The sequence below is a fragment of the Crassostrea angulata genome, chromosome 5 (genome assembly GCF_025612915.1).
Source record: "Crassostrea angulata isolate pt1a10 chromosome 5, ASM2561291v2, whole genome shotgun sequence".
Taxonomy (NCBI): Eukaryota; Metazoa; Mollusca; class Bivalvia; order Ostreida; family Ostreidae; genus Magallana; species Magallana angulata.
Window position 1 is genome coordinate 39,064,945 of NC_069115.1, and position 20,659 is coordinate 39,085,603.

Genomic DNA, 20,659 nt, shown 5'->3' on the forward strand with positions numbered 1-20,659 from the left:
AAAGTATACGTGTTTTCATCACAAAAATTTGCCCATATTTTTATTGACCGCCTTAACTGTACTGCGAATATGAAATTTGACCAAAATCGTGATCATGCCCCTTTAAGAATGTATGGATGCCGTTTGATTTCTGTACTTACATATTTCAAATATTTAATATCATTAATGAATATAAATGCTTATATTATTTATTTATTACATTATGTTTTGTAAATGAAGCATAACGTTATTCTAGATAGCGACATAAATAAGTAAAAAAAAATACGACGTGAGCGGTTTTACGTTAGCATCAAATGTAGTGCATAAACGCTATTGCGGACTAAAAAAATTGCATTCATAACCTTAATAAAGATGGATTAAATGTGAAATATTTCATAATGACCTTTCCAAATATGACTGACCACCGTAAATGATCGAATGGGCCCGCATGTCAGAAATATTGATATTTTAGTGCACACGTGAAAAAGTGCTAAGTTGATTTCACGCAATTATGGTGTATAAAATAAACAAGGTGTAATTTTGTTATGTTTGAACACATTCTTAAATTTAACCGTAGTAAATTGCTGATATTTGATTGAAGAATTTTGACATGCCAAAAATGAAGTCATATTCACACTTGATTTCAAACGCCAAGGAAATTCCGGAAAGTGACGGAGTTGAGGGTCTATGCGACAAAGTCACTCAAGATTGAATTACACACTTGAGAAAAGTTACTCAATTTTACAGAAACTATTTGGTAATGAAAGATATAATGATTAATAAACTGTACATATCGGTATGCCAAATAAGCGAAACATTGCAGTCTGGGGATGAAAATAAATATCTAAAAAATCCAGTTCGAATCAGTAAGTAAACCCATGCGTGATTTGAACTCGGGGTGTACGGATCACAAGCCCGACACTTTCGCCACTCGTGATCGTCTAATGAGAAAGTTACATATTGCCCCCAATTGAATCCTTTTAATAATACGAAATGACGTAGAGGTCAGCCATTTTGTGATGATGTATCATTCACATTTTAAGGCCAAACGAATGTTTTAATGTACAACTGATAGCAAAAACTTCACGGTTTATAAAGCCTAGACTGCCCCATCCTATTTTATATTCGACTGAAAGCGATGTCTGAGTCCAGCGACCTCATTTTTAGCAAGCGACGGACATTGAGTCGAAGTAAAAAAAGTGTCCCGAGGCTATTACCAAACCAATTGTTCAAACCGTGCTGCTTTTTTATTGATATCTATGGAGATCGACCTTTTATTATGGTATGTGTACAGTACTTGTGTGAAGATTGCAGAATTTTATTTACCTTGATTGCGATAAAACTGATCGTTAATTTTGTGGAAAAATTCCGATTCTTTGATATTAATGTTTTTATTTTCCATTAAATAATTTAATAAGACACGCGTGAAGTAATACTCCGTCCAAAATTTCTGTTTCCACCACATTTGGCATAGTATTTCAATAATCAATTCATTGATATCTTTGTACCCAAACTACGTTTATCTGCTAGAATAAAATTAAAAATATATATTTTGAAATGCCCCGCAGCAGGTTTTACTACATGCTAACTTTGAAAAATTGTGCGAGGTGTTCCAAGTGTTTCTGAATGGAGAAAAGGTGTTTATCATAAATCTCCGTAAGAATTTTGTTATCGTTCGTGTTTATTGCTTTGGGTACAAATAAATGAAGTATCAATGAAGAAATTTACGATTTTTTAAACCTCGATTTTAATTGTTTTCGTTTTGAAATGTTTTTTTTTTTTTAAAGTGACAGAAATAGTAACCTGGGACAGGCAATAGTCTGTTGAAACTTACTGTGGTTTCATCAATATTCGTTGAATACCAATTCTCGTGGATTTCGTTGTTTAGTTGATCCACGAAATTAAATGTTCATTGAAGTGCAATTTTTCTTAACATTTTGTATTGATAGGGTCATTGGCCACGAATTTACGTATCCTTGAAACTGTGATTTTCACTTAATTCACGAAAATTGATGCCCTTGAATATCAATGAAACCACAGTACCTGGTTTGCATAGTCAATCATTTACAGAATTACTTTCGATTGAAACCTTTGAAAATATTTGATCGAGTTTAGGGGCAATAAACATCAACACGTGCCAGTATTTTATCGATCGAGTTAACTTTGTCGAACAAAATGGCTGCCAATATTGCTGGGGTGGAAAACAAGTTTTTAGCCTCTCTTCTAGTACCTCTAATCCAACTTTCATTTCCACTTATTTGCATATACGTGGTACTATTAGGCCTCGCTTCGCCCCTCACTCGTACGCTCTGTACAATTTACGATATACAGTGCGTAGAGTAAGTAATATAAATCCTTTGTTTTTCAGTAGTCCTATTTCTGTTTGTCTGTCTGCGTGAACAGATGAATATATAACAAGTAAATAATTGACCGTTGACCTCAACATTCAACCAACCATCCAACGGAGTAAAATCAACGATAGGAAAAGCATTACAAACACAGTTAAAATATCAGTCAAGCATTTTTTAGAGTATTTAAAAGCAAGATACAGTTTACAAAGAAATTTTGACCCTTTTTCACATTACATGTAACAACTAAAGAATTCGTAGGGTCAGCGTAAATCTACAGGGAATTTCTCTTCAGCTGGATGCTTTCGTTCGAGCTTGCAATGCTGCGCTCGCTGATGGTGAAAACAAATGTCTAAATTATACTGACTGTTCAATTACCTGGTGGGGCTGCATAGGACCACGCCCACATACGGGGCGGAAGGATACTGAGTTCTCCGGACATAACGAGTTCCCCCGGTACATCCGTCCCAGGTGTTGTCATAAGTGAAGTTATACTGGATCCAACACGAAGCTGGTGTTTTGAAGCAGTCTGAAGTAAATAAAATAACATAGATTATAAAAAATTACGAAGGTCAGCGAGACGAGGCATCGCTCATATGAGACAACTATGATCGTTTTATAAGACAATTATAGTTTTATTTGATTTTTATCATTATTTGATACATGCAATTTATTATATAATATAATATCATAACATATCATATCATAAACTATAATATATATGGGATCTCACATTTTCATTTAAATTATACAAATATCAGAAGTATTATAATATCATGATCTATTTCATATTATTTTTTACATAATATTTTAATTCAATTTCAATCATATAATGCAAAATGACCTTTAGCTATTTTAAATTGTTTAAAATGATATGAAATATATTGTATCATATGTGACGATATACAATAGTATCATATGTTACGATATCGTAAATATTAATATACATTTTGTACAATTTCCAATTACAATTAACTTGCTGAGTAATATCACAAGTTGTAGCATGCAGTGCTTTAGAAGAAGATTTTTTAATATTTTCCTTGTATATTTCTATGTTAAACATTGAACCTCTATGCTGGCCCTAGTATTAGTCCAGGGGTGATGATTTTCACAATTTTGAATCTACATTATTTGAGAATGCTTGAATAATAATCTCACATATTGTAACATTGTAGTTCTTCATTAGAAGATTTTTAAACATTGTCAATATATATATTTCTGTAGTAAACTTTAAACCCCTCTTGGGAACCTAATGCGTCGAGAAGGGGGGTTGTCAGGATTTTAACAATTTAAAATCTACATTGTTTGGATACTTGCACAGTAATCTCACATTTTAAAACATTTCCCCTAATTATTTCTGTTTCAGACTTTACACCTCCCTTGAACCCCAGTATAAGTCCGAGGGTGATGATTTTAACATTTCAGAATCTACTTAATTTGAGGATGCTTGCATAGTAATCTCACAAATTGTAGCATGCAGTGCTTTAGAAGAAGACTTTGTAACATTTTCCTTGTATATTTCTATGTAAAACTTTGAACCTCTATTGGGGCCCTAGTATTAATCATGGGGTAATGCTTTTCACAATTTTGAATCTACATTATTTGAGGATGCTTACATAGTAATCTCAAATATTGTAGCATTGTAGTTCTTAAAAAAAGATTTTAGACATTTTCCTTATATATTTTTATGTTAATCTTTGGACATCTCTTGAGGTCCCAGTTTTTGTCAGGGGTCACGATGTTACAGTTTACATTTTTACAATAAAGAATCTTCACTATATATAAAGCTTTGGTGTAAACATTGGCATTTTTGATTCAGTGGTTCTTGAGAAGATTTTTTACATGTAGTTTGGGATGTCATGATTTCAACAATTTAGAACCTACATTTTTTACGGATGCTTGTTAGTTCACATATTGTGGCATTATAGTTCTTGAGAAGATATTTAATCATTTTCCTTATATATTACTATGTAAGACTTTGGACCAATCTTGGGGATTCAGTATGATTCGGGGGGTAATGATTTTAACATTGCAGAATCTACATTCACTACTAAGTCATAAAAGTACTGATATTCCCATTTTTTACTGATAAACTTAAACATTTACTGACAATGAACTGACATTACTGATAAACTTAGAATAGTACTGACGTTTTTACTGACGGTACTGAGAAACTTAGAAAAGTACTGACAAACTTAAACAGCACTGATAAACTTAGATAAATACTGACACTTTTTACTGACGGTACTGAAAAGCTTAGAGAAGTACTGACAAGTACTGATAAGTACTGACCCATTGTTCCTACTCCCGCAAGAGTTTAAAAGGTGTGAAATTGTATTAAGGTAACTCCGTACCTATTAAATTATGGGTTCAAAGTTAAAAGACTTTACTTTTTAAAACTTATTGGACTTGAATTTCATAAAAAAATAAATATAATATATATGTATCCATACTATTTAAGATGTAAGGTAATAAAAACCAAAGGCTGAAATTATCATCTGAAAATCACACTTTTTCTTGTTTAAAAATTAAATATAAGTGGATGGATACTTGTTTGTCGATTTAAATTTTATTGCTTACTATGCCAGAAAACTAAAATTAATAAAAAAAAAAAAGAAAAAAAATGTTTACATTAGAAAAATTATAGCATTTAGTCATATCACTTAGAGAAAAATAGAAAAGAGTTATTTCCCTTTGTCATTATTGAATTATGTCAAATATAATGATGAAAAACGCTTATTAAATATCTCCAAGTAAACAATGATTTGAGTTTTTGATGTGCACCTATAATAACATAGAAATTACAAATCTACTTGCAAGAATTTTTATGAATTCATTGTTTATGTAAAATGTATGACGTCACAGGAGGGTGGAAATACTTTAAATAATGTATTTTTAATTATAATAAAGAATTAAACGATTATTAAACTTATTGATAACATTTTCCTTGAACGAAAATGTCGATTTTATATGTAATGTTATAAGTGAAGGAGAAATTGAGCCTTGGTGGATTTTATAATATTTATGTTGTTAGCATGAGTTTTGATAATTATTAAGAAACAAAAATTCAGTTAAAAAATTGACACTCTTGCACTAAACATCAATAAACTTGATCACCCATAACAACACCTAGCTATTAGTATTCGACTACCCATAATACCCATGCGCGGATTAACGGGGCATCTTGACCACCCACCCTCCATGGAAAAATCTTATTTCTTAAATTTGCAGAAAAAAAATATATCTCAGACCCAATCGACCCTCGGAAAACATAAACAATATTTTTACTTTTTTTGAAATGATTTTGGGGTCCGTGCATTTTACATTTTAGTAAATTAATGCGCTGTGTTTCCCTATACTATGATCGCAGTAAGCTCAAAGAGCTTGGGACAGAAGCCGAACGTGTTTATCAGTTGTTTTGTCTTTGTGAAATAATATAAATCTAGAAATGAACCCTACCCATCTACATTGAAGCTTGGGGAGACTAGTCTAGATTTCATCTAAACATCTTAATCAACATTGACACAAATCAAGTTAGACTTGTATACCAATAAATGACCGTGTTTTATAATTTGTAAAAAAAAACCAAACAAACAAACAAAAACAAGTGGAGGACCCATGTTACATGCCTGAGTTAAAGCGCGTAATAACACAACATGATTAGCACGTGCAGATAATCACACATGTACACCAATCGAAATGATCACCTATATTTTGATATTTTTGCCCGGCGTAATGATGCATAGAATAATATAGTTTCAATGAAATGTCTGTTGGTTCTATTTAGCAAGAAGTAGATTAGTTAATGAGAGAGAGAGAGAGAAAAGAGAAAGAGAGAGAGAGAGAGGGATTAGTCAGGTTCTTTGACACTTTTAACTTTTCACAGTGTGCATTGTCCAGTTTTTTAATATATACGCATTATTGTATATAATTGTGTTCATGCATGTACATACGTATAAAGCAATAAAACAGTTCATAAATGATTAATGCATGATTGTATACAAATGCCAGTAACGGGTAACGAAAATACACACATGCATGATTTTAAGACAATGTTTCGGGTTTAAGATGAGAAAAATATCATACATTTATTTAAATCTTAATTGAAAAATGAAAAATATGGGAGCAATTAAGTTTTAATTCATATCACTGTGTCAAATAATGTTCCAAATTTAAAACTCTTCCTTTTCATGTTTGAAATTCTTAGAGCTGATAAATAAAAATTTTCAAATTCTGTTTGCTTTACTTAAAAACTGGGGAAAAAGTATTAAGGGGTGTTAAAACAACATATTGCATTATTGTTTAACAGTGCCGAGCATTCAGATCCTAGGACGTGTGTATATACAAGTACACGTGTGTCTTTCACCTCATTGTTCCCAATCTCGCTACCATGCACTGCTAATTGTCAAGAAGGGCTGTGTACAGTAGCTTTTATAATCACATACTGGCCATTCAGATCTTAGGAAGTCTATATATATATATATATACGTGTGTCTGTCACCTCATTGTTCCAAATCTCGCTACCGTGCTCTGCAAATTGTCAAGAAGGGCTGTGTACAGTAGCTCTTATGTAACCACTGACCGATAGAAAAAAATGTCAACATCCTCTCCTTTGAAACTTTCATTTCAATCAACCAGTTGTTAAACATGTTTTCAGTTTCTTTGATCAATTGATCTTGTGTAAAATAAAACATTGATGGGTAAAATATTAAATTGAGTGTTGTAAATTAATCTAAATAATTATACATTGTAAGTTATGAAAATTAATTAAGATTGCATGTCAACTTATTGAGAAATCAATTTCCAGGTAAACTAATAGTAACTTTTAATTCAAAATCAATGCAAAATCTCTCTCTCTCTCTCTCTCTCTCTCTCTCTCTCTCTCTCTCTCTCTCTCTCTCTCTCTCTCTCTCTCTCTCCGACAAACTGTACAACTGTTGGTATAAAGTTAACACGACTTCTTTACCATTTCACCATACACTTTGTAATAGTTGATTTTTTGTTTAGTGCGGTAGGTCTAACATCATGAATTCAATAATTAAGAATCTATTTGGTTTGGGGATGCTTGCACAGTAATCTGACATTTTTAAACAATTTCCCTATCTATTTCTGTGTCAAACTTTACACCTCCTTTAGACCCCAGTATTAGTCCAGGGGTAATGATTTTAACATTTCAGAATCTACTTTATTATTTTGATGCTTGCATAGTAATCCCAAAAATTGTAGTTTGCAGTTCTTGAGAAGAAATCATTTAAACGTTTACCTTTATATTTTTCTGTTAAACTTTAAACCCCTCTTGGGGCCCCAGTATTATTCCATGGGTCATGATTTCAAAAATTTAGAATCTGAATTATTTGAGGATGCTTGCAGAGTAATCTAACATATTGTACATGTATAGCATTGTTGTTCTTGAGACGAAGATGTTTTAACATTTTCTCTTTAAATTTCTCTGAACCTCTCTTTTGCCCCAGTCTTAGTGCAGGGTGATGGTTTTAACAATTTTAAATCTACATCATAGGAGGATGCTTGTATAATAATCTGACATATTGGAGCATTTTAGTTCTTGAAAAGATTTTTAAACATTTTCCTTATATATTTTTATGTTAATTATGAACATATCTTGAGGCCCGCGTTTTTGTCAGGGGGTCACGACTTTACATTTTAACAATAAACAATCTTCACGATATAAAAAGCTTTGGTTAAATATTGGCATTTTTTATTCAGTGGTTCTTGAAAATAAGATTTTTAAGATATGTACCTTATTGTCACTGTTTCGCAATTATCTCCAGTTCTAAAAGGGCGATGTGCTTAATTTCAATGATTCAGAATCTTACTATAAGAATGCTTTGTACCAAGTATAGTTAATTGGCCCAATTTAGTTAGTTGACTCAATAGTTTTAGAGAAGAAGTAAAAAATGTGAAAGGTTTACAGACGAACAGCCGGACGACGGACAAGTAATCAGAAAAGCTCACTTGAACCTTCGGTTCAGGTGAGCTACAAAGCAATTAAAATCGAGTTGGCTTATTATATCGATTATTATAGAGTTTTAAATCCAGACAAAGAAGTTTACACATGGCGCAAGAAAAATCCTTTAAAACAAAGTCGTCTTGATATTTTTCTTATTTCTGATAGTCTTACAAATTTAGTTGAAAACTGTTCCATTAAGCTGGGTTACAGGTCTGATCACTCCATTGTTTTGCTTGAGATAAAATTTAATCCCTTCACCAAAGGGTGTGGGCTTTGGAAGTTTAACAATTCTCTTCTGTCAGACAAAGAATATGTAATAAAAGTTCAAGAAACTATTCAGTCAGTTAGTAAACAATATCTAGATAATATAGAGAGTTGTGATTTTCAATGTAAAAATGGTATTGATGAAAGTCTTTTTTTTTTTAGGTGTTAATGATGGAAATAAGGGGGGTGACTATTTCTTATTCAACATATAGAAAAAAGGTCAGAAATAACACTGAAAAAAATCTTGTCCAGGAAATAGAATGTATGGAATCAGATTCTACTGTTGATATTAATATTTTGGATGAAAAAAAAGTGCTCTTGAAAAGCTACGCAAGGAAAAGTTGTTTGGACATATGATAAGGTCTCGTGCCCATTGGATGGAGGAAGGCGAAAAACCTTCAAAATATTTTTGCAATTTGGAATCTAGAAATTTTATATGCAAGTGAGGACACAAATTTGGTAAGGATTGATTTAGATAATATTATTTTTAATTACAATTCACCTAAGTTATAAAATGAGTTGTCAAATGGTCTAGAAGATTTTTTTTTGTTTTTTTTTTTAGAAAAAGAGGTATTAAATGTCATAAAACATATGAAGAACAACAAATCCCCTGGGAGTGATGGGTACACTGCTGAATTTTTTAATTTTTTTGGAAAGATATTAAAAATTTTGTTGTACGAGCCATTAACTGTATATTTTTGAAGAAGGAAATCCCCATCTCACAGAGACTTGGAATTATCTCATGTCTACCTAAAGGTGATAAGCCTAGACAGTTTTTAAAAAACTGGCGACCAATTACTCGTTTAAATGTTTTGTACAAGATTATTTCAGGTTGTGTTAGTTTTAGAATTTTAAAAGAAAGTATTAGATTATTTAATATCTGATACACAGTCTGGATTTATGAAGGGAAGATACATTGGAGAAAATACCAGATTTATATATGACCTGTTATCTTACACGGAGTTCAAAAACATACCTGGTCTTTTAATACTTATAGATTTTGAAAAGGCTTTTGATTCTATGTCGTGGTCGTTCATATACCAAGTCCTTAAATATTTTGGCTTTGGAGAAAATATTATTCAGTGGATTAAGATTTTAAATACAAACTTCCATGCTGCTATTTTACAGTGCGGCCATTTATCACAACAGTTTGTTGTACAAAGGGGATGCAGGCAAGGAGACCCTGTTGCTCCATATTTATTTATCATGTGTGCAGAAATTTTAGCAATAATAATTAAACAAAACAAAGATATTAAAGGTATTTTTATTAATGATATTGAACATAAGATATCACAATATGCAGATGACACTTAACTAGTCCTTGGTGGTTCACCAAAATCACTTTTTGCAGCTCTTGAAACCATAGAGTTTTTTTTCTAGTTTTTCTGGTCTTAAAATAAATACATCTAAGACAAATATTATTTGGATTGGATCAAAAAAAATTTCAGATCAGGTTTATCATCACACAAGATGGAAATTGGATTGGGGGTCAACAACATTCAACGTTTTAGGAATTCAGTTCTCAGTAAATCTTCATAATATTGTCGATATGAATTATAATTTACAAATTCCAAAAATTATAGCTATGGTAGAGCAATGGAAACGACGAATTCTTACTCCCATTGGTAGAATTACTGTTATTAAAAGTTTGCTCATACCGAAACTAAATCATTTATTCATTTCACTACCAAATCCAAAGAAAGAAACAATTTCATACCTTAATAAAATTTTGTTTGAATTTCTGTGGAAATCTAAGATTGATAAAGTTAAGAGGTCAGTCATTACACAGGACTATTCATCAGGAGGGTTGAAAATGATTGACATTAACAATTTTATAATATCTCTCAAATGTTTATGGATAAAAAGGCTTACAAAATCACACAAACCATGGATGGATTTTTTATTTACCATTTATGGAAATGAGTTTTTACAGAATTTGTTTGATTTTGGTGATAGTTTTGTAATTGAATGTTTACACAAGGTAAACAATGATTTTTGGAAAGATGTGTTTAATTCATGGTTATGTTTTATTATTACCTATATTGATCACCCAAAGGCAAACGATAATCTTTTAAATTCTCCGGTGTTGTACAATTCAAAAATACTCATAGCAAATAAATATGTTTTCATAAAAACCTGGTACAAGAATGGTGTAAAGGTCATACAAGATTTTTATGATGAAAATTGTAATTTTTTAAGTTATGAAGAATTTAAATGTAAATACAATCTCAAGAATATATGTATAATGCAATACAACAGTGTTAAATCAGCAATTTTTAAGTTTTTTAAAATGTCTAACATTGACAGGACTTCTGTTCAAAGAAATCCTAATCCATGTATACCATTTTTTTCCAAACAATCATACTCCATGAAAAGTGTACAAAAATTATTTACAATGTTTTGAACGAAAATGTGGTTGTTCCAATTGCTGTAACCAGATGGAAAACAGATCTGGTTGATTATAATGTTGAAGATCTTACTGTATATGATATTTTTAAGATTTGTTTTAAAACTACCAAAGATTCTTCTGTACAATGGCTTCAAATTAGAATTTTACACAAAATTCTTCCAGTTGGATACTACCTTAAAAAAATCAGTATTAAAAATACTGACACATGTGGGTTTTGTAAAAACAACGTGGAAACAATAATACATGTTTTTATTTCCTGTGAGAAAATACATACCCTGTGGAGTGAACTTAGTTTATACATTTATAGAAATACCTCTGAAAGAATTGGATTTAATATGTCTAATATTATACTTGGCCAACTTCCATTGTCATTTCATAACAAAGTAATTAATTTTATAAATCTGTGTATGAAACAATATATTTTTTGTTGTCTTATGTCAAATAAGACACCATGTCTGATTTGTTTCCTTTATCACTTAAAACTAAAATACAATATTGAAAGATATGCTGCAATACAAGCTGGTAAACTACAATATTTTGAAAACTTATGGGATAGTTGGAAAGATATCTTGGCTGCTGATATCTGATTTATTTTTATTACACTGTATCATGAATATTTTTTTTCTATACTTAATTTTTTCCCCATGTAAGCAAGTAACCACAAAATAATAAATTTCAGTGTTTATTCACAAGTGTGTATGTGTGTGTGTATGATTGAATGTCTGTTTTGCATGTCTGTTTCTTTGAAAAAGAAATAAATTATAAAAAAAAAAATCGAGTTGACTTAGTCCAAACTTATGAGCACTCTAAAAACATTTTCAAACGCATTCATCAATCAAGTTTGAGCGAAGTATAATTAGATGTTTTAGCATCCTTTATAGTAGCTCTAGAGACCAGAACACTTAGCCAGATACTTAGGCCAGTGCCAAGATAGTATTTTTGCAAACGTCTAAGGTAACTATATCGAAAAATTGAAATATGTATTGATGGACTATTGATTAAAAAGTTTATATCCACTTCTAATATTGATGTCTCTCACTTGTCAGGTGAAATATTTACCTTTGAAAAACAGAATCCTTCGGAGAAATTATGTTTCTAATAGTAAAAATAAATCGAATATAGGATAATTCTAATTTCCTATCAAAATTAAAGAAATTCGCATAGGAATTATAATTCAAATAATACTTTAACATAACTCGCGTAGGATTTTAAAATCCAAAAGGAAATCTTAATTTTCAATAGGAAAACTACCTGTCTGTCTTAAATACCTGTGAAAAATTCTTCTATAGAAGATAAAATTTCTGTAGGATATATGGAAAACCAAACACATTTTTTCTATATTTCCCGTAAGAAAATCATATCTCATATGGGATTTATTATATTCCTATTAGATTTTAATGTTTAAATGTAAATATCTCATCTGTAAGGTGGGACACACTAAAACAAAACTGGTTGTATACTCTTTAGGCAATGATCTATTATATGGTAAATGCGGATTTTTATAAAACTGCATCCTAAGAGGGTGCAAAAAGACACCTTAACAATTATGTAACATAATTATCCGGCAAAGTGTTCCAGGCTCTGTATTTAACATTAGCCTTCTGTTTTAAGTTCATAGTTTCATGAATCATAAAAGTCGTATTGGTTAAACAAACATTATCTTACATTTTTCAAACCTGCTCAAAACCACTAAGCATCTGGATTCTCAAAATTACACTTCGCAAAAAAATTAAATCAACCATGCAGTTTGAATTAGTTAAGATCATTATTTAACCTTTGGCCCTGAATCAGCATCAAAGTCAGCTGACTGTGTAAGGATCGCAAGGAGCTGCATCAACAAATGAATTGTAATATTCTTACGCATGTAAAGAAAACATTATTTTATCATCATTAAGTGTGTCGATGTTTTACTATCAAGACAACCACATTAGAATACTGTTTTTTTTTTAGTAATTTACATATGATTTAAGGTTTTAATGAAGCTGTCAATGCATAGTGCATAAAGTGGTGGAAGGCGCAATGCGTGCGCAAACAGTAAAATAGTTTTCCATATGCCTCAAGGCCAAAACCGATCACAATAAATTAAATACGATTACATTAAAGGGCATCATGCTCCAAAACCTTCAAACTGTTCCAAGAACCTTAACCTCATCTAGCATTCGAAACATACATGAAGGTTAGATTTAGCTTCAAAGCCTGCTGAATAAATAAGTAACATTAGATGTACCATCCATGCAACATTAATGAAGATGAGGCTAGAAATGACTAAGATATAGTCATCAAATGGCATCTGCTTCAGACACACTGACCATTACCTCCACAACAAAACCATCAAAGCATGTCAAATACATAAGTATCATCATGCACCAGCCCTGCAAATTTTGCGAAGTTAGGACCAATAAATATAATAAGGGAATTGCTTCAGAATCATTTTAATTGGAGGTCGTCGCGCCGAGTATAAAGCATAAGTTAACCCAACTTTGTCTCAGTTTGCTTAAAACCTAAAAAAAATCGATTAGTCATCTAAATAGTGTTTAACTTCAATATCTTAAGTTCGCAGATGACCTAATTACGAGTGTCTTCAACAAGGTTTAAAAAAAAAATTTCATACTGAAAACTTAAAAGAATATCGAACGAACCGTTCACAATGTGTCACAAGTGTAGTGTTGCAATGTTTATGAGCTTCAAAAAAATCGCGTAATTTATGCACGTGCTTTGCATAACACGGTCCTACGAATTATTTAAACTATACTAGACTTTGACCTGTGCGTGCACAAGTTGACATTGCATTTGATATAGGACATTACGAATAGATACATCGACACATCGTATTGTTGATATTTTCATAACAAAGCTTTAAGCCTACAATAATGCTATTAATTTTACTAAACTCTGCATAGTTGGAATAATCTAACTGTATCTCGGGATAGGCCTTTACCACATCTAACATCCCTCCATACACCCGTAATGTAGCAGAAAATTGCAAAATCGCTCCGAAACGATTTTGGAGAAAATTAATGAAGTTGCATCGAAAATAACAGTAAAATTATTCATAACAAACCAATTTGACGCTGTAAATACCTATCATCTAAAAAGTTAATTCACATCACTGAAGAAATCAACATATTTTTACAACGTGTTTTACTCGCTTCAATTTTACACACCGAGTTGAACTTCGGAACTCTCGGGATTTGTCATAGTAAATGCAGTGTGTTAGAGTTATCTCACGTATTCTTTTTTTTATGAATATCGTATAAAGCAAATTTCCAATGAAAACTTCGTTTTTGAGACTATCCATGAAAACGTGATACTGTGGAAACATCAACTAAAGAGCATTCCATGATTTAGCATGAATGTAATGCACATGCCCAAAATTGTAAAATTCAAAACATCCAGATAATTTCAGGATTTTTTAGAGGATTTTCCGTTAATTATTAATTAGCAAAGCTTGATTGAGAAAAAATAAAAACAAATTGGTAATCTTACCACTGATGTTTAAAATATATATAACAAAAGAGTATTCTTCCGATTTATCGGTAATAAAGCCCAAAAATTAGAGTCTATAATTTTAATATATGGTGGCTAAATTTTCGCGGTATTTTTGGGTAGCCCCCCCCCCCCCCCCGGATTTAACTAGACGAAAACAAACTTTGAGAGAGTTAGTTTTCTTACTGAAACTAAAAAATGACGCATCCACAAAATTACCTCTCCACGAATAACAAACCCATAATCCACGAAAATTGGCCCCCACGATATCAAATGATTTCACAGTAGTTGATTGTTATTACGACTTATAATGACTTGTTTCTGCCTAATACTTAAATTTTATTTCAATGTTTATTTTCTTGTTATACTTATAATGCAACCAAGGTACACTTTTACGGTACAAAAAGTGTAGTTTTACGCATAAACACCTTTGATGCTAGTTTATTTATTTTATTAATATTATAAAATGAAACAGATATACAATTCTTAATTACTGAAAAGAACTAATATATGCTATTTTTGCCTGCTGTTCAATCCATATTCACTCATACACCTGCATGTGTATTTTTGAGTAAAATATTTCTTAGAATTAAACTAATTCTTAATTACAGTACTTTACAAACAGAAAACCAGCTGCAGTTTAAATATTTGTCAAATCAAACTAAAGAAAAATGTAATGGTAAATAAGAGGGATCTTACCAGGTATGTCCGGGCATAAAAAAGCAGAAGATGTCCAAGTTCCATTCCCTCTACATGTAGAGGTCAAGGTAATTGAAATGTCCGAGTTACACGTGTAATTTAGGACGGTCCCGACCTTGGTGGATGTGACCTTCACTGTGGTTACATTGGTGTCAGGATGATCAGAAGGACAATCTTAGAATAAAAACGTGATGAAAGTTTGTTTTTATGTAAAGAATTCATGTCATGCAATCATAATAAAATTTCATAACTTCTTGATAGGGGAGTTTTATCATTTCATATTCACTGAATTTTTCATAAAACAGCGTTTGTAATTGGTTGAAAAATTTCCTTCCCTTTGCCTAGAAATGCAGCGATTTTTGTTTATCGTTTTGTTTTCCTCTTGATAGTTCAGTTACAAAAAATATTCGTACTTTTATAATTAAGATTCCTTTTTTAGTTTTAAACATAAAAAGAAGTTCCAAAAGTTCTTACAATATTGGGAATAGGAAAGAGACAACCAAAGATACAATCCAATTACCAATATATTTCAAATTGATGACTTGAAGAATACACCCTTATCTTTCCTTTCCGAGCATTATATCATATTCCATTACTGACCAAGTTAAGTCGTATAAAAACAAGCTAACCAATGTAATCAATAGCTTTTCTCATGGTATAAAGCGAAATCTGTAAGTGTCTAATTTGGTTTTTAATCCAAACACATGTAATTTATTTCAATGTAAAAAGTAAGATACTTACATATACAGGCATAAAAGAAAAATCAACTCTAAAATACTAGTAGGCAGTAAAGGCTGCGCTTTTTTGCATTAATTCACAAAACAATATCATACTAGCACTGTATGTGATACACAGTATAAATATGATTATGATACACCGTACAAAGATAAAACAAAATTGCAGGACATCTGACTGCTAATCGGCGTGCAGTTCATGTGATGTTTTGACTATACAAATCTCAACAAACTCTTGAATAATTTTAAATACGAAGTAGCTATTAATGATATCTAAAAAAAACAAAAAACTCTTTTTAGTGTCCCACTGAGCTAAACAAAGTTAAAAAATTAGCTATCATCTTAAAAGATCTCAAGTTTCGACTTGGCCCTTCACAGTTTTTTTAAGTGCTTTATTATCGACCTTCTCGATTTTTCAAAGTGCGTTGTAACAGGGCTCATTTGAAAACATTTTCAAGGAAAGGCACTATTACTGACTAGATATACACATTGAAACATTATTTATGCATAATTGAGTTCATAAGCATATTAATATATGTAGATAGAGAGATAGATAGATAGATGGATGGATGGATGGATGGATGGATGGATGGATGGATGGATGGATGGATGGATAGATAGATAGACAGATAGATAGATAGATAGATAGATAGATAGATAGATAGATAGATAGATAGATAGATAGATAGATAGATAGATAGATAGATAGATATCGTAAATACATGTATACTAAATCATGGGAGAGTAAAATTTTTAACACCCTGAGAATAAATATTGTACACGGTTTTAAAACAATATCCGCAACAATTTGTACTCTCATTTTGTTTATGGGATCTCTAATTTTAGAATGACCTAGGCTGTTAATGTAACTGATGTATTCCGCCGGTCAGCAAATTGAAATTACAAACTGTTTATGGGATCTCTAATTTTAGAATGACCTAGGCTGTTAATGTAACTGATGTATTCTGCCGGTCAGCAAATTGAAATTACAAACTGTTTATGGGATCTCTAATTTTAGAATGACCTAGGCTGTTAATGTAACTGATGTATTCCGCCGGTCAGCAAATTGAAATTACAAACTGTTTATGGGATCTCTAATTTTAGAATGACCTAGGCTGTTAATGTAACTGATGTATTCTGCCGGTCAGCAAATTGAAATTACAAACTGTTTATGGGATCTCTAATTTTAGAATGACCTAGGCTGTTAATGTAACTGATGTATTCTGCCGGTCAGCAAATTGAAATTACAAACTGTTTATGGGATCTCTAATTTTAGAATGACCTAGGCTGTTAATGTAACTGATGTATTCTGCCCGTCAGCAAATTGAAATTACAAACTCGAAGTAGTTTTTTAAAATGCAATAAAGAACAAGATTGGTAAATGATATTTGAATATATCAGACGGAAACTTACACTAATCAGCTGACATGCTATACATTCTACATTCTTTTTGGAACTTTATTTTTGTGCAAGGGGCAATTTTATAATTAACGGTTGTTCAGTCAATATTCAGCAAACCGTGTTCCATAGCAATATCCTGTTCATTACGCAGGCAATGAGCCTGGCTAAGAATTGATGGTTTTGTTGTTGGATTATTATTATATATAAATTTATTAACATCCTTATGATGAAAAAAAGTTTAATTTGATTTACAGACCAAAATATAAAGCATACGAAGGAGGGTTTTTTTTCAATACAAATTGCTTTAAAAAGTTATAAAAATTACATTATAAAAATGAGTTTAAGATAACGAGAACATTTTATTACATCAGAAAACTAATTCGTATGTTTTTATCTTTTTTAAATCGAAAATTAATTAATGCTTATGAGCAACAAAACAGGGATATATTTTATATATAGTAGAGTAAAGTTTTTGGTTATTTTGAATTTTGTTCATTCAATGTATATGATATACTCGAAAACATATTTAATCATCTCATTTAAAATATTTTTGTCACTAAAATATATTAACCTGATTTGACGCATTTTGATCCAGTAGCTGTATTAACGGATCTTCCTTTTGCTGGACAGGACGCAGTTTTTGAATCAAAATACTCCTGAAAAAGAAGTAAACTACCATTACTCATTTGCAGACTTAAAAAATATAACATGTATTTGAATATCTTAAAAGTAAATTTGGAAAAGCTCTGAATAAAAGTGTACTTTATGTTTTAAAGTAACAAATAAAATATTTACATCTGGTATTTGGTTCCTTCCAATGTAGATAAAATCAGGATCAGACACCATGTTAGACGGGTTTGTTGAGACGTCACTATGTGACAACTCACACTCTAAGCGTTTTCGGCTGAAATTCAAGGAAGCACAAAAGCGTCTTTTCGAACATTCTTTAACACACATGACCATTCCAATCGGAGAAATCTTTTCCATGATAAATCCAGATAATCGTGACTCTGGCGTAAAGAGGTCGTAAAGTCCAGCCTCAGAACCTTTTATTATCAAGAGAACGGCAATTGCGGTGAAAGTTGCAATCATTTTTGTCACATGAATTCTACAAAACATTCTCTCAATTAATGATAGACTATGGAAAACTCAGATATTTTATCGTTATAGGAAGACAAATATAGGGTGTTGGTAAAGTTCAAGCAACCAATCAATGATTAGCTCTAGTTATCCGTGGAGAGTCATTATAACATAATTGATGTGCAAAAAAATATATAGGAAGCATCTGAAAACTAAAAATTGCCGTTTAAATTTTAGAATAAAATCATGTATTTACAAAGAAGCATTTTAGTTGCATTCTAAAGCGCAATTCGCAATCCACAACTGATTATTCATATATGGGGTTGTTAAGGTCATTTACAAGTGGTCAACCGCTATTACTACTGTAATGTGGTGTTGTGTTAAATCATCGGGGGATATGTTAGACTTGTTTAAGTATCTGTAATTATTAAGTATTACTTTCTTTATAGTTTTAAATGGAACAAAATATGTGGCACTTAAATATACTAGAAAGGAAAAATTAAGAAATTTAAAGCTCAGTAAAATTTGCAACACATGATATAAGGACATTAAAACAACAAATAGTCTTGAACAAATCTACTGATTGCCCAGCATGGCCAGAAAAGTAAATGCTGGCAAAAAAATCATCGCAATTGTCCAGTTATCTTTAGTGGTTGTTTATTGGTATAACTGGACGAATGGCCGTCTTAAACTACTAGTAGTTGATTGTTCACAACAGAAAAAGTCCAGTAGTTTAATTAATTGATTTTGTCTTCGTTAAGAATTTTTTGCTAAAAGACGTATCCAGATAAAGTCCAGTGGTTTAATAAATTATAAATTTTACCTAAAACCTATAGGTAAAAGACAAATTACAGATGTTAAGGTTGGGTCCAGTAGCTGTAAAAAAATCTTTCTTATAAATAGCAAATAAAGCTACGAGTTAATAAATTTGCCCTATTAAACTGAAATGGGTCCCTCGAGAGGACTTGGGGCATGCGCATGCTAGAATATCGTGAATATTGTTAGTACGTAACACGCGTAAACGTGGGAATTTTTTCGTCTCTAGTATCAATTTCGGAATGAAAACATAACTATTTTGGACACAGGTCTGTATTAGCCGGCGGTGCACCGGGAAACAGGGATTTGAATACCAGACTGGGTCTTCTAGACTTAGAGTGGTTGTGCTCCAAAGTTTTTATTTAAGGATAACTCTACAATGTTTTCTTTATTTTAGATAGAGCTGATCTTCTTCTAAATGAAATTTTTAAAGTCTAAATTCACCTCTCTTAAAATGTATTAGACCTGTGATGTTATCTGATTTTCTTTTTACAAATAATCACCACGGAGAAAAAAGAGAGAAGAAATTCTTTCTTGACTTTCTTGTATTACATACGTATATACTAGTATGTATTGAGAACATGAAACACACAACTATGACGGTCGCATGAGTACCATAGCCAGTAGATAGACCTGTCAGGAAGTCTCATGTTTATGTTTGCATTTAAAGCTTTATATGAAGTTTAAACCCAAATCTGGGACTTCTGGGACTAATACCCCCCGCTTTCATTAATTGATATTTGCAAATATCAATTCATAAAAGGTTGGCAAAAGTCAGAGGAATACCAGAGTGACTCAAGTGACATAAAAAGAAATATTTTCTAAATGAACTTATTTATCACACAGACCCCGAATAAAATTAAAAGCTTGAACACTTTGTCACATGGGCAGTGAATTTCACAATTAAGGTCAAGATTTAGTAAATAAAAGATGTCTGAAGTTTTATGAAAGTCGGGATATAAATTCTTTTAATGATGCTTTATAACAAAAGCTTTGTTTAAAGGGATGTATCGGGGCTTAATTTTTTTGGTAAGCACAATAAAAAATTGTGTATTTAACTGTCAGTTTCTATTAATGATGAAGGAATCATGCAGTAACAAATATCAAAGTTTTGTCCATTTCTGACTAATAAAATACATCTCGAATGCCTACAACTATCCTAAAACGGCATTAAAAAGCTCTTGACCTCCTCTTTCAAATGATGTCATATTAAACATAGATATCGGGGTTACTTTTCCATGATTCAATATAGAATGTCAAGAAACTGTTTCATTCTCTACGTATTTTCTTTAAGGAAAACGTTTACTCAGGGGGCGAAAAAATTCCACTAATAGGAAAGAAAAACTTCTTTCAGTACATTGTAGCCCTACTATCGTGGTGCTTTCTTCACTTTCAAATAACTAGGTCAATGACCTACTCTAACGCCAGTGCTCCGAATGTTTATTGAAAAGTTTGTCAAAATTGTCCACCCATA

At 31.5% G+C, this 20,659-nt stretch overlaps 1 protein-coding gene across 1 annotated transcript in view; it reads right to left on the reverse strand.

The window, feature by feature from the left end:
• LOC128185410 (uncharacterized) overlaps positions 1-18,400 on the reverse strand; it is a 37,638-nt gene extending 19,238 nt beyond the window's left edge. Inside the window, exons 1-4 of the mRNA XM_052855007.1 lie at positions 18,085-18,400; positions 17,861-17,945; positions 15,155-15,328; positions 2,706-2,856 (exon numbers count right to left, since the gene is read on the reverse strand). Of these exons, the coding sequence (XP_052710967.1) occupies positions 2,706-2,856; positions 15,155-15,328; positions 17,861-17,945; positions 18,085-18,381 (707 nt within the window). The 5' untranslated portion in view covers positions 18,382-18,400. The remainder of the gene's footprint in view (positions 1-2,705; positions 2,857-15,154; positions 15,329-17,860; positions 17,946-18,084) is intronic.
• Between the last annotated feature and the right edge of the window lie 2,259 nt (positions 18,401-20,659).